The sequence below is a fragment of the Oreochromis aureus genome, linkage group 17 (assembly GCF_013358895.1).
Source record: "Oreochromis aureus strain Israel breed Guangdong linkage group 17, ZZ_aureus, whole genome shotgun sequence".
NCBI classification, from domain to species: Eukaryota; Metazoa; Chordata; class Actinopteri; order Cichliformes; family Cichlidae; genus Oreochromis; species Oreochromis aureus.
This window is the reverse complement of record NC_052958.1, coordinates 35,892,804-35,903,172: the sequence shown is the minus strand read 5'-3', so window position 1 is coordinate 35,903,172 and position 10,369 is coordinate 35,892,804. Positions and strand designations below refer to the sequence as shown.

The following is a 10,369-nucleotide window of genomic DNA, read 5'->3' as shown; positions in this document are numbered from 1 at the left end:
GGCCGCGCGGGCGGAGTTAAATAGCGGATGTGTGGCACAGGCCGGTAGATTAAACCCGGCTCTGCACCGGTCAGTACGCTGAATAGACTGAACGGAAGAACTACGCTCTAGTTTTACATCGCCTCCGGCTCTTCGAAGTCTTTTCATCGACGGGATTTAAGCGTCTTAGTTCTCCTGTGTGCCGTGCAGTTCATAAGGCCCAAAGGAATGCCCAGAGAGCTCACCCAGAACAGGATCCAAAAGATCTGGGTTCCCACAAAGGATGACAGGCGGAGAGGTAAAACACTACAGATATTATGCTTTGCTCGTGGGTACCTCAGTAGTTACTTAAATGTAACGATAACTGGTATTTTCAATGTATTTCCGCGTATTAACGTACGCTAATCAAGCTAGTTCTTTCTTTTTTTCTGACGACATGTGACTGTGGTGCTGGGTGGGTATTGCCGTATGAATGCTTATCATGTCACCAGGTCGCTGCCATTGCCTTAAAACAACTCCGTAGTGTTACTTTTGTGACTGAATTGCAGTTTTGGTCGAATATTCTTGAGTCTTTGGGTGATGCACTGCACCTGCCGCGTACGCCGGTCTTCTAAATCGCCAAGTCGAAAAACCGGCATCATTCATTCATTGATTGGTGGTCTCGCTCAGCACGTGCAACACGTCACTACCTCTCTCCGGCCTGACAAAGCTCCTGTTGCCATGGGTAATAGTGCCTTCCCCTCCCCCGCGCAACCTGAGAACGATGCTGGTTCCGTTTTCTGGTTGGTCAATCGGCAAATGCCCGTGAATGGGGCGGTGACAGGAGGCCGTTGCTTTCTTGCTTCTGGATCATTTAAAACAGAATTAAATGCTAAAGGAAACGACCTATTTGACAGAAGTAAAGCCAATTTCATGTCATTTACATCCCTATTTTGTGTGCTTCCAACCGCCCCCCCCCCCTTGGTCTTTTTGATCGTTTGTGTGCTGTCACTAATAAGAAATGTGCAAATAATTGTACGTTTAAAAAAAAATCACCATAACTGAGTATTTTTACCCAACTTCCAATACACACGAATCCACTGGTTACTTAATTCTGCTTCTGACGGATTATTGATAGGATTTTGCACATGGTTCACCAGTTGTCTGTCAGTGCTGGGAGTTTGGCTTAAGCTTTGTTTTAGGTCTGATCCAGAGATAAACCTGCAAATTTATCCAACTGAACCTTTTTGTCATAAGATCTAAAACTATTGGTGATCAGCTGTGAAAGATGTAGGTTCAACACAGGGAAGGCTGACTTGATGTCTGAGCATCTCCTTAAAGTTTGATCCGTTTTTCCGTTTAAGCACTTGTGTTGTGGAAACAAGATTAGCAGCGCTGTGGAGATGCGTGGGCCTATCTGAAGATGAATGGCTGATGCTGATGCTGCACTGACAGAGAGGGAGCAGGCGTGACACGAAGTAAGCCCTGTAAAATCTCCCATGAGCCTCTGGGGGTGGGGGGCTTACTGTATATCTGGTCATGTGAAAACAAATCGTCCTGGCTCGTGAAGGCTAACAGAAGTGGGTCAGATGTGCAGTGAAGTTGAAGCTGAACGCGAGCCCGCCAGCGGCAGGCGGCTACGTGCTTACTGGGAGCATGTTGGGAAATGGAGATTATAGGTTGGTGACTTGAAAGAATAATTCAAAACCTGTTATTTATGCAACTGGATACAAACCTTAGTTTGCACAGCAGTCACTTACTTAAAGTCAGTGTTTCATTGATGCTAGTCAAAATAATGGACCTGTAATCAAAAGCATTACATACTGTCAAAGTTTCAAATAATGAGATTGGTATATGTTCAACTAATCACTGGAGCAAAAGCTGACTTAAAAAAAAAAAAAAAAAAAAATAGCCTTGGCTCTGCCTAATGTCACATAAGGGCATATGCCCGTTATGGTCATCTGTGACGACAGAAGCCCCACCCACTTGCTCATCAAATGTTGCTTATGATGAGCAGCCAATCAGAGTATTGTTGGCTTAAAGAGAGGCTTGCCTTAAAGAGGTGAGACCTAGGTGACCAAAAAAAACTCCTAGAATAATTGAAGTTGAACACAAAAAAAACATGTTTTGTTTTGCAAACAAGCGCAATTTTGATATCTCTCTACACCAGGTGGTGCTCCCCACTTCGCCAACCCACCCACCGTCATTGTCATGGTGGGTCTGCCGGCTAGGGGCAAGACGTACATGTCCAGGAAACTCACCCGCTACCTCAACTGGATTGGCATGCCCACCAAAGGTATGCTTACAGACGGCAACACACATTTGCACACTGTTCCTATTTGTTCAGTAGCTTATCAGTTTCACAGTAACGCTGTGGTCCTGGAAGTAAACGGCATCAGCTCATGTTTCCAATTCCAGGACATTGTGTTCACGTGTGTGTGTGTGTGTGTGTGTGTGTTGCAGTCTTCAATGTAGGAGAGTACCGCAGAGAAGCAGTGAAGAACTACAGCTCTTATGACTTCTTCAAGCCTGACAATGAGTGTGCCGTGAAAATCAGGCAGTAAGTCTCCCCTCATGCTACACAAACACCCCAAATAAAAACATATTTTCTTTATTTAAAAAAAAAAAAAAAAAAAACAAACGTTTCTTATCGTTGCTTTTCAGGCAGTGTGCCTTAGCAGCCTTGAGAGATGTCAGGTCCTATTTGAAGGACGAAGGTGGCCAAGTAGCGGTGAGTTTCCCATTTTCTCAAATAACTTGTTTCTGTGACAACCTTATCATGTGGTGAAGCTTTTCTAAAACTTTTCTTTTTTTTTTTTTTTTTTTTTTTTTTTTTGGTAGGTCTTTGATGCTACCAACACAACAAGAGAAAGGCGAGACATGATCCTCAAGTTTGGGGAAGAGAATGATTTTAAGGTACATGCTGCTAATGTTATCAGAGGAACCGAAGTACTGAATCAGTGCTGTGGAGCACCTTTTTAAACAAAGTCTCACTTTTCTGTTCAGATCTTCTTCATCGAGTCTGTGTGCGACGATCCGAGCGTCATTGTGTCGAACATCATGGTGAGTCACAAATATAACCTCAGAGACATTACTGTGCTGTTTTTACACAATGCTCACAAATCTCTGGCATCAGGCGTGTTGTTTGCCGTCTGACAGTTTTCTTTCCTATGCAGGAAGTGAAGGTGTCCTGCCCGGACTACCGGGACTGTAACAAGACTGAAGCCATGCTGGATTTCCAGAAAAGGATTGAATGCTACAAAAAGAGCTACCAGCCTCTGGACCCAGATCGATACGAGAGGTAAATAAAATAAAATAAAATTCACCCCTCGCCTCTGTCAGTGCGCCCCAGGGTGGCTGTGGCTACTATGTAACTTGCCATCGTGTGTGTGTGTGTGTGTGTGTGTGTAGGTGTGTGTGTGTGTGTGTGTGTGTGTGTGTGTGTGTGTGTGTGTGTAGCGCTTTGGGGTCCTTAGGGACTAGTAAAGCGCTATATAAATACAGGCCATTTACCAAAATTCTCAGCTTAGATTTTTCTTGCTGGTTATGTCGCGTCATTGCAAACCTTCAGATGAATCATTTGCATCCTGTCTTCTCCCAGGGATCTCTCCTTCATCAAGGTAATCGATGTGGGTCGCCGTTTTCTCGTCAATCGCATCCAGGATCACATTCAGAGCAAGATCGTTTACTACTTAATGAACATCCACGTCCAGCCCCGAACCATCTACCTGTGTCGGCACGGGGAGAGCACAGACAATCTGAAGGGAAGGCTGGGGGGTGACGCTGGCCTCTCACCTCATGGCAAACAGGTACAAATGAGAGCAAGCCTCCAGTCGATCAGCTGATACTTTCCTTTTAAAAAAAAAAAAAAAAAAAAACTTGCATAATGAACACCAGCTGATAATGACTACTCCTTTGCCTGCTGTAGTTCTCATCCGCCCTGGCTCGATTTGTGGAGGAGCAGCAGCTGAAGGACCTGAAAGTCTGGACGAGCCAGCTGTGTCGCAGCATCCAGACTGCCGAGCACCTCGGAGTCCCGTACGAGCAGTGGAAGGCTCTTAATGAGATTGATGCAGTGAGTGTCACTTAAAGATGTATTTTTAGGTTGTATTACACATTGCTAATTGGGCATTGTGTCTAAGCTGACTACGTGCTCTGTGTGTTCTTTTAGGGAGTCTGTGAGGAGATGACGTACGATGAAGTGAAGGAGAAATTCCCTGAGGAGTTTGCACTGAGAGATGAAGATAAATATTATTATCGCTACCCTGCTGGAGAGGTACGCGAGCAGCCATTTGTTGCGTTGACACTTTACCTCATAAAATATAAAGCAATTTTTTATTTATTTTTTTTTTAAACACCCCCTTCTATTTTTGCAGTCCTACCAGGACCTTGTGCAGCGGGTGGAGCCAGTCATCATGGAGCTGGAGAGGCAGGAGAACGTGTTGGTTATTTGCCACCAAGCCGTCATGCGCTGCCTGCTGGCCTACTTCCTGGATAAGAGTGCAGGTGGGTACGCCAAATCCCACAAACCCACATGGGATCAAGGTCTAATCCAAATGTGTCCTTGCATGCGTTTTTAATCTGTATTCATATTTTCCTTGCCATTTGTTATTCCAGATGAAATGCCCTACCTGAAGTGTCCCCTCCACACGGTGCTCAAACTCACCCCAGTTGCTTATGGATGCAAAGTGGAGTCAATCTCCCTGAATGTGGAGGCAGTAAACACCCACAGAGAGCGACCAGAGGTAATGGGAGCTCATTTCTGAGAGCTGGAGTCATTGTCACTTCCTGTGTCTGAGCAGCTGCTGTTCATTGTCCTTATTCTTGAAACCCCATGCATGTTTTTTGACCGTCTAGTCTGTTTGTTTTGGTTCCCTGCAGGAGGTTAAGAGAGGTCCTGGCACCTTGATCAGGAGAAACAGCGTGACTCCCCTAACCAGCCCAGAGTCCAACATTAAGAAACCTCGCATCGACGACCTGGATGAGGCCCCCATCCAGGAGTTGCCCCCCTCTGTTTCTGCGCTGGCCCTCTGCAGCCCATCACACATCCCCCTCACTCTGCCTGGACAGGTGGGATTATCAAAACCTTTAAAATTCTACTTTTTGAGGCTGTAGGTGTTAAGATAATGTGGAGTTTGAGAGAGAGAGAGAGAGAGAGAGAGAGATGGTGTATTTGTACTCAAGCAAAGTAGATTGTTTATCTTGGCTGGAAATCCAGCTGAACAGTATTCAGGAAGTGACGAGTCACAGATGCATTTCCTTCCTGACAGCTTTATGCATGCGTTCACTCACACTTCTTCACATCCTTATCTTTTTTCCTCTGTCCTCTCCTCCTTCTCAACACCTTTCAGCACTGGCTGGGCAAAGTTTGCCTGTAAGTATTCAGGATATTCTGTCACCCTCTTCTCCTGTGTGCTGTGTCGTATTCACTGACATTTCTTTTCCCGGACTTCCACAGTACTTGACTGTTTTACAGTAAAACAATGTATTAATAACTCCAATCTAAACTTGAGTAATGGGAAATGACAAATCATAACAAAATCATGCTTGTGGAAGCAATGGGAAGAGGAAGGTTCTTAGTTCATTTCATGGGGAACTCCCAAGTTTTTGTTTAGCATTCCTGTCATTCCAGTCTGTTTTCATCACTACTACACTCCTGATCCTCATGCTGACTGTCCTGTTCTTGTCTTTGTGTGTTTTGGTCTATTCTCGGCCTGTCTTGTGCTGCTTAAAGGTGCACCATCCTCCACTATCTAAAGGTGGTTTCACTCTTAGTCTTTCAAAGGTAAACACACTTTAAAGGCTATGCAGTTCCTTCAGTTCTTCCAGCAGCCACATCTGAGTGCATTACCTAAATCTGCCAACCACAGCAAAGTAGGATGAGTTGGCTTAAATTGTTTTTATTTGCTGAGCCATGTTCGAAATCATCTGTAAACAAACACTTAATTGCGTAATTAAATGAGTATCAACAGCAGAACACTTCACTGGTGCCACGAGTATAGGATTTGCTGGTGCAGTGGAAAAGCATGAATAACACTGCAGGGTGTGTGCATTTGTGCGCATGTTGTCATAATCATCCGAGGATTAAAGCGGCAGCAACCTGTTTGCACAGTGGCAAACTCGACACAAGTTTTCACAGCATCTAAAAATATCAAAGAGCAGATTAGGGCTGAGAAAACATGCATGACGTAACGTGTGGTTAAGATATTACACTATCTTTGGCCACTCTTTGCGCAAGACTGCTGCCTTTTTTGTTGTTATGGATCTGTATAGTAGCTATGTAGTGCATAGCTGCCAACTGCCGCAGTACAAAATGAATCTAAACTTCTCTGTTTTGTTTGCAGAACCTGATGAGCTCACCTGGTCGCCATGACATCCTGCAGCCCTGCCAGTGAAACATTATCGACATGTGGATCATTGAAGAGTCGGTGCAACATCAAAGTTAAATTAGTCTCCTCCAAAATCGACCTTTTTTTTTTTTTTTTTTTTTTTTTTTTCCTCCTTAAAGCCCAGGACACAAGTTGCTGCACATCTTACTGTTCAAAACACAGTTATTGTATTTAATTGATGTCTCAATTTTTTTTTTTTTTTTTTTTCCTTTTGTCTGTGATTGAATCTGTGTTTTGAAAAATATTTTATAGTTGCAGCTCTGATGGAAACCAATTTATTGTGGTTTGCTTTGGAGAGACCAAAGACTGTTATGCAGAGAACTTTTTTTTTTTTTTTTTTTTAATTATTATTTAGTTTACATTGTCAACTTTGTAGTAGTTGTACACTGTATTTTCATGTACTCATGTTTTTCTAAGTTATGTAATTGATTGGTTTGTATGCTGACACTACACAATGAGCAATATTTTGCACAGCAGCGAAACATTTTGCTTCTGTTAGTTTGTTTTTCATGTTACTGCACAGTAATGATGGAGGTGATCTTTGCCGTAGAGTGCCTGTAGTGCTTGTTTTGCAAGCCTAATGCTGCTTCTCGCCATTTTTCTCCAGACTCGTTACTTGAGAGGCACCACATTTCACCTATTAACTCTAAATGTCATCTCAATATTTAATTTCTCCATTTAGTTTCAGTGCCACAGTGCACGCTGATCATTAGAGATGTCTCTGATGGGAAACGTTACTTCAAGTTTATTTTCTTTTTGCTCTCATTGTCTGCTACGCACAAAGTTAAGCACCTATATTTTTGTTAAATTGCGTACTGTTAATAATAGCTCTGTAAATCTTAGTGTACATATGGTACTTGCATATAAATATGGTGTAAGTGGCATTGTATGGGAGATGACTTGGAACCCTTGTGGGAGACTTGATGAAAATGTGTGTAACTCTTTGTAATACTGTGTTATGACTGAATGGAAAGTGTGACGCCTGTGCAGAAAACTGCTGTAACAGGCTTGCTTGAGATACTTGAAATGTTTTCTTTTTGTAAAAGTGTTTTGTTATATTCCTTATTTATATTTAAGTAGTTGTGAATAAGTATTTGGAGGGAAAGAGACTCTGTTTTGATAGAACTGTACATGATTATATTTTGTGCAGGTTTGTTTGTGTTTTTTTTTTTTTTTTTTTTCCCCCCCCCTCCCTTTTGTTGAACCATTAAATTCACTTCATAGGGGAAAAACCCTGTTTGTTTTCATTGGCTCATATCCAATAATACTCGGGCTACTCTGGTTCCTTTTATGGAGCTAATGTGCACATGACATTGCATGTTCTGGCTGTCTCACCTATTCACATGAGTCACAGAGTTGCAAGCTGCTTATCAGTCTAAAATGCACTCAGGAAGTAGCTATGACTAACCTTATTCACTCTCGGAAGTATACAGCACTGATAAGCCTGACACTTTTTTGAAAAAAGGTTGAGTTAATAGTGCAAATTTTATTGCTTGACAAATTACAGAAGGTATGGTACAAATGCAGTGAGTGCAGTGCTAGCATGACGCGAGCTATTTCTGCCACCATAATGGCTTTGAAGCAAGAGTTAGCATGCTGGAAGCTATACTATAGCACAGATGAGGTAAATGTATACTTGACATGACTAACTAGAGTGCCATATAGCACAATATGACAAAAATATCTGGAATTAACAAAAGCAACAAAGTGGATCTGTAAATTAAATACCCATACGAAGTAATGTATCAATATCTCCAAGGCAAAATTAAGATGACTTACTGGTCAGAATAAGTATTCACTGACATTAGGTGGTCAATGCAGCACAGCAAACTTCCTTGCTGTGTGTAAAGTGTTGTGATGAACTGTTATCATGGTAAATGTTGCATTTGTACATAGTAACTGTCCTTGTGTCAGCAGAGCTGGATCGGTCTGTTAGAGAAGGTTCTCCACTGCCTGTGGAGTAAATAGTGCAGAGGGTGGTCAGGATTATCCATAATGGACAGCAGTTTGTTTAGTGACCTCTTCTCCACCACAGCTTCAACAGCAGTCATTATTCTACACTGCTAAACATCAACATGTTGATATATGGAGGTTCACGTGTGCCAAAATTATCTGCACTCATGTTGTGTATGTTGTTTCTGTTATTGAAATTTTTAGCTAAGCATGCTTTTATTCATTCAACTTTGAGCTCTATTTGCACCACCTTTTTGCATTATGTGCTGCTTTAACCATAAACAATTGTAATTTTTTAGTATAGTAGTTTACATTTGTACAATTGTGCATTATTTATAACTGATTATACACACAGTCATACAACATATTTTAAAACAGGATATATAAACTAAGTTGATTAGAAATAAATATAATTTATTTAATATAAATTACATTGTTGTTCAATATAATGCGTGCTGAAACTATTGGCTGATTTCGCTTGATCTTAATGCAGCTATTCTGGGTGCCTTGAAGACTTATTCTGTAAGGAAACAGCCAAGCAAAATTCAAATCCAACTACTTGCTTAACAACACTAGCCAAACCAAAGGAAGAAGACAGCAACACATTTGAACGACTCATCAGAACGCCCTAAAGAAGAGCACAAAGGGCCCCTGAGGACAGCATTCATAACAATAGAGAAAAACGACACATAAGGAGACAGAAAGGCACAGGCCGACGACAGGAAGCAGCTCAACAATGACTGAAGTTAAAAGCTGAATTTGCACAGACAAATGTTTTGTCAGGAGAACTGACAAAACATTGGTTGTTGATGTAATTTTGTCCCAAGTGAAGTAGACAGTAGACAATAGACTAGAAATATTTTATTGGCATAAATGAGATCTTATACTTTAGAGCATTTTAAATAAAGCGAAGTACAAATTGTTCATTTTATTTTCTAAGACAAGACAGTCGTCAGACTGCTGGTTAGAATGGTAAATAACCATCTGCAGTAGACACCCTTAGTTAGAAGTGCTACTTGTTCAGCACATGAATGGATCTGTGATCTTTGATCTAAGCCTGTATGCTAATGGTTCACCTCAGTTTAAGGGCCAGACGTCAAAAAGCTTAATTAGGCTGTTACCAGAGTCCTTCAGAGCATTTCTTAGCCATCACTATTTTGAAGCATTGTTTAAAATGATTTTATTTTAAGTGGCCGCAGAGATATCAGAACTGCACGGATGTTTTCTGGAAATTAACTTCCATCACCACCTTTTCATCATCACCATAACTCCTTATTATTCAGCTAATGTCAATATTTTAACTCTATTTGGGTTTATGTACAAAAATTAGTATTTGTGCAGATGACACAATATCTCCATTGAGATATGCAAAGTAGGAGTTGGTTTGAGGTCTGTCTTTTCCTACTAGTTTCCATAAGTAAATGACTCGAGAGTTTTATTGCCTCCTGATATCTAAATGTGCTCCCGGCGGATGGAAAATTCTGGCTTAGCTGCTGCTAAGCAAAGGCATGCAGTTGAAAAAGGGCTTCATTCAAAGAGTGTGCAAAATGTGCAAAAATCACCACAGTATATTGCAAATTTCCACATTTTCTGTTTACCATTTATGAGCTCATGAGACTTGATGAGTTACCAACAGCTTAAAATCAGAAACACATGTCAGTAGTTTTGGTTATTGTTTCAGCCTTGATGTGCTTGATAAGTCACTGAAATTCACTTTAATATGAGCTAAACATTTGTCATTCTAGATGCTTCTCCCTTCCTATATTTGCCTCTCTCCTGCCACTGTGTCGCACACACTATTTTTGCCAGCTGGATGTGGTATTTCCCCATGTCTGAATCATGGGCAGACTAAGTGTTTTGGCTCTGTTTGGTCATCCTGTGGGCAGAGTGGCTATGTGACTGCTGTCAGGTACACCACTTGGTGCTCCGCCTCCCTCTCAAACACACACACACACACACACACACACACACACACACACACACACACACACACACACACACACACACACACTGACAGGCTTCCTCAGCACTCACAGGCAGTGAAACTCTAAAACCTACTTTGCATTGTA

At 41.7% G+C, this 10,369-nt stretch overlaps 1 protein-coding gene across 2 annotated transcripts; it reads left to right on the top strand.

The window, feature by feature from the left end:
• On the top strand, positions 1-7,570 carry pfkfb3 (6-phosphofructo-2-kinase/fructose-2,6-biphosphatase 3). 2 transcript variants are annotated; one of them, XM_039601567.1, is made up of 15 exons: positions 1-277; positions 2,129-2,254; positions 2,422-2,518; positions 2,623-2,689; positions 2,800-2,874; positions 2,965-3,021; positions 3,135-3,259; positions 3,560-3,767; positions 3,887-4,033; positions 4,130-4,234; positions 4,335-4,464; positions 4,576-4,703; positions 4,840-5,028; positions 5,310-5,332; positions 5,693-5,762. In XM_039601567.1, the coding sequence occupies exons 1-15, from the start codon at positions 208-210 to the stop codon at positions 5,745-5,747; spliced, it is 1,602 nt and encodes a 533-aa protein (XP_039457501.1). In that variant the 5' UTR covers positions 1-207; the 3' UTR covers positions 5,748-5,762. The 2 variants fall into 2 exon arrangements, with proteins under 2 accessions (XP_039457501.1, XP_031609287.1); XM_031753427.2 differs by lacking the exons at positions 5,310-5,332; positions 5,693-5,762 and adding an exon at positions 6,303-7,570 and having other exon boundaries at positions 2-277.
• The last annotated feature ends 2,799 nt before the right edge of the window (positions 7,571-10,369 follow it).

Excerpts from the sequence above, each read along its gene's own strand:
- pfkfb3 (XM_039601567.1), top strand. The coding sequence starts at position 208 with ATGCCCAGAGAGCTCACCCAGAACAGGATCCAAAAGATCTGGGTTCCC. Across the intron at positions 2,875-2,964 it reads GGGAAGAGAATGATTTTAAG|ATCTTCTTCATCGAGTCTGT; the intron begins GTACATGCTGCT and ends TTTTCTGTTCAG. Across the intron at positions 3,260-3,559 it reads GACCCAGATCGATACGAGAG|GGATCTCTCCTTCATCAAGG; the intron begins GTAAATAAAATA and ends GTCTTCTCCCAG.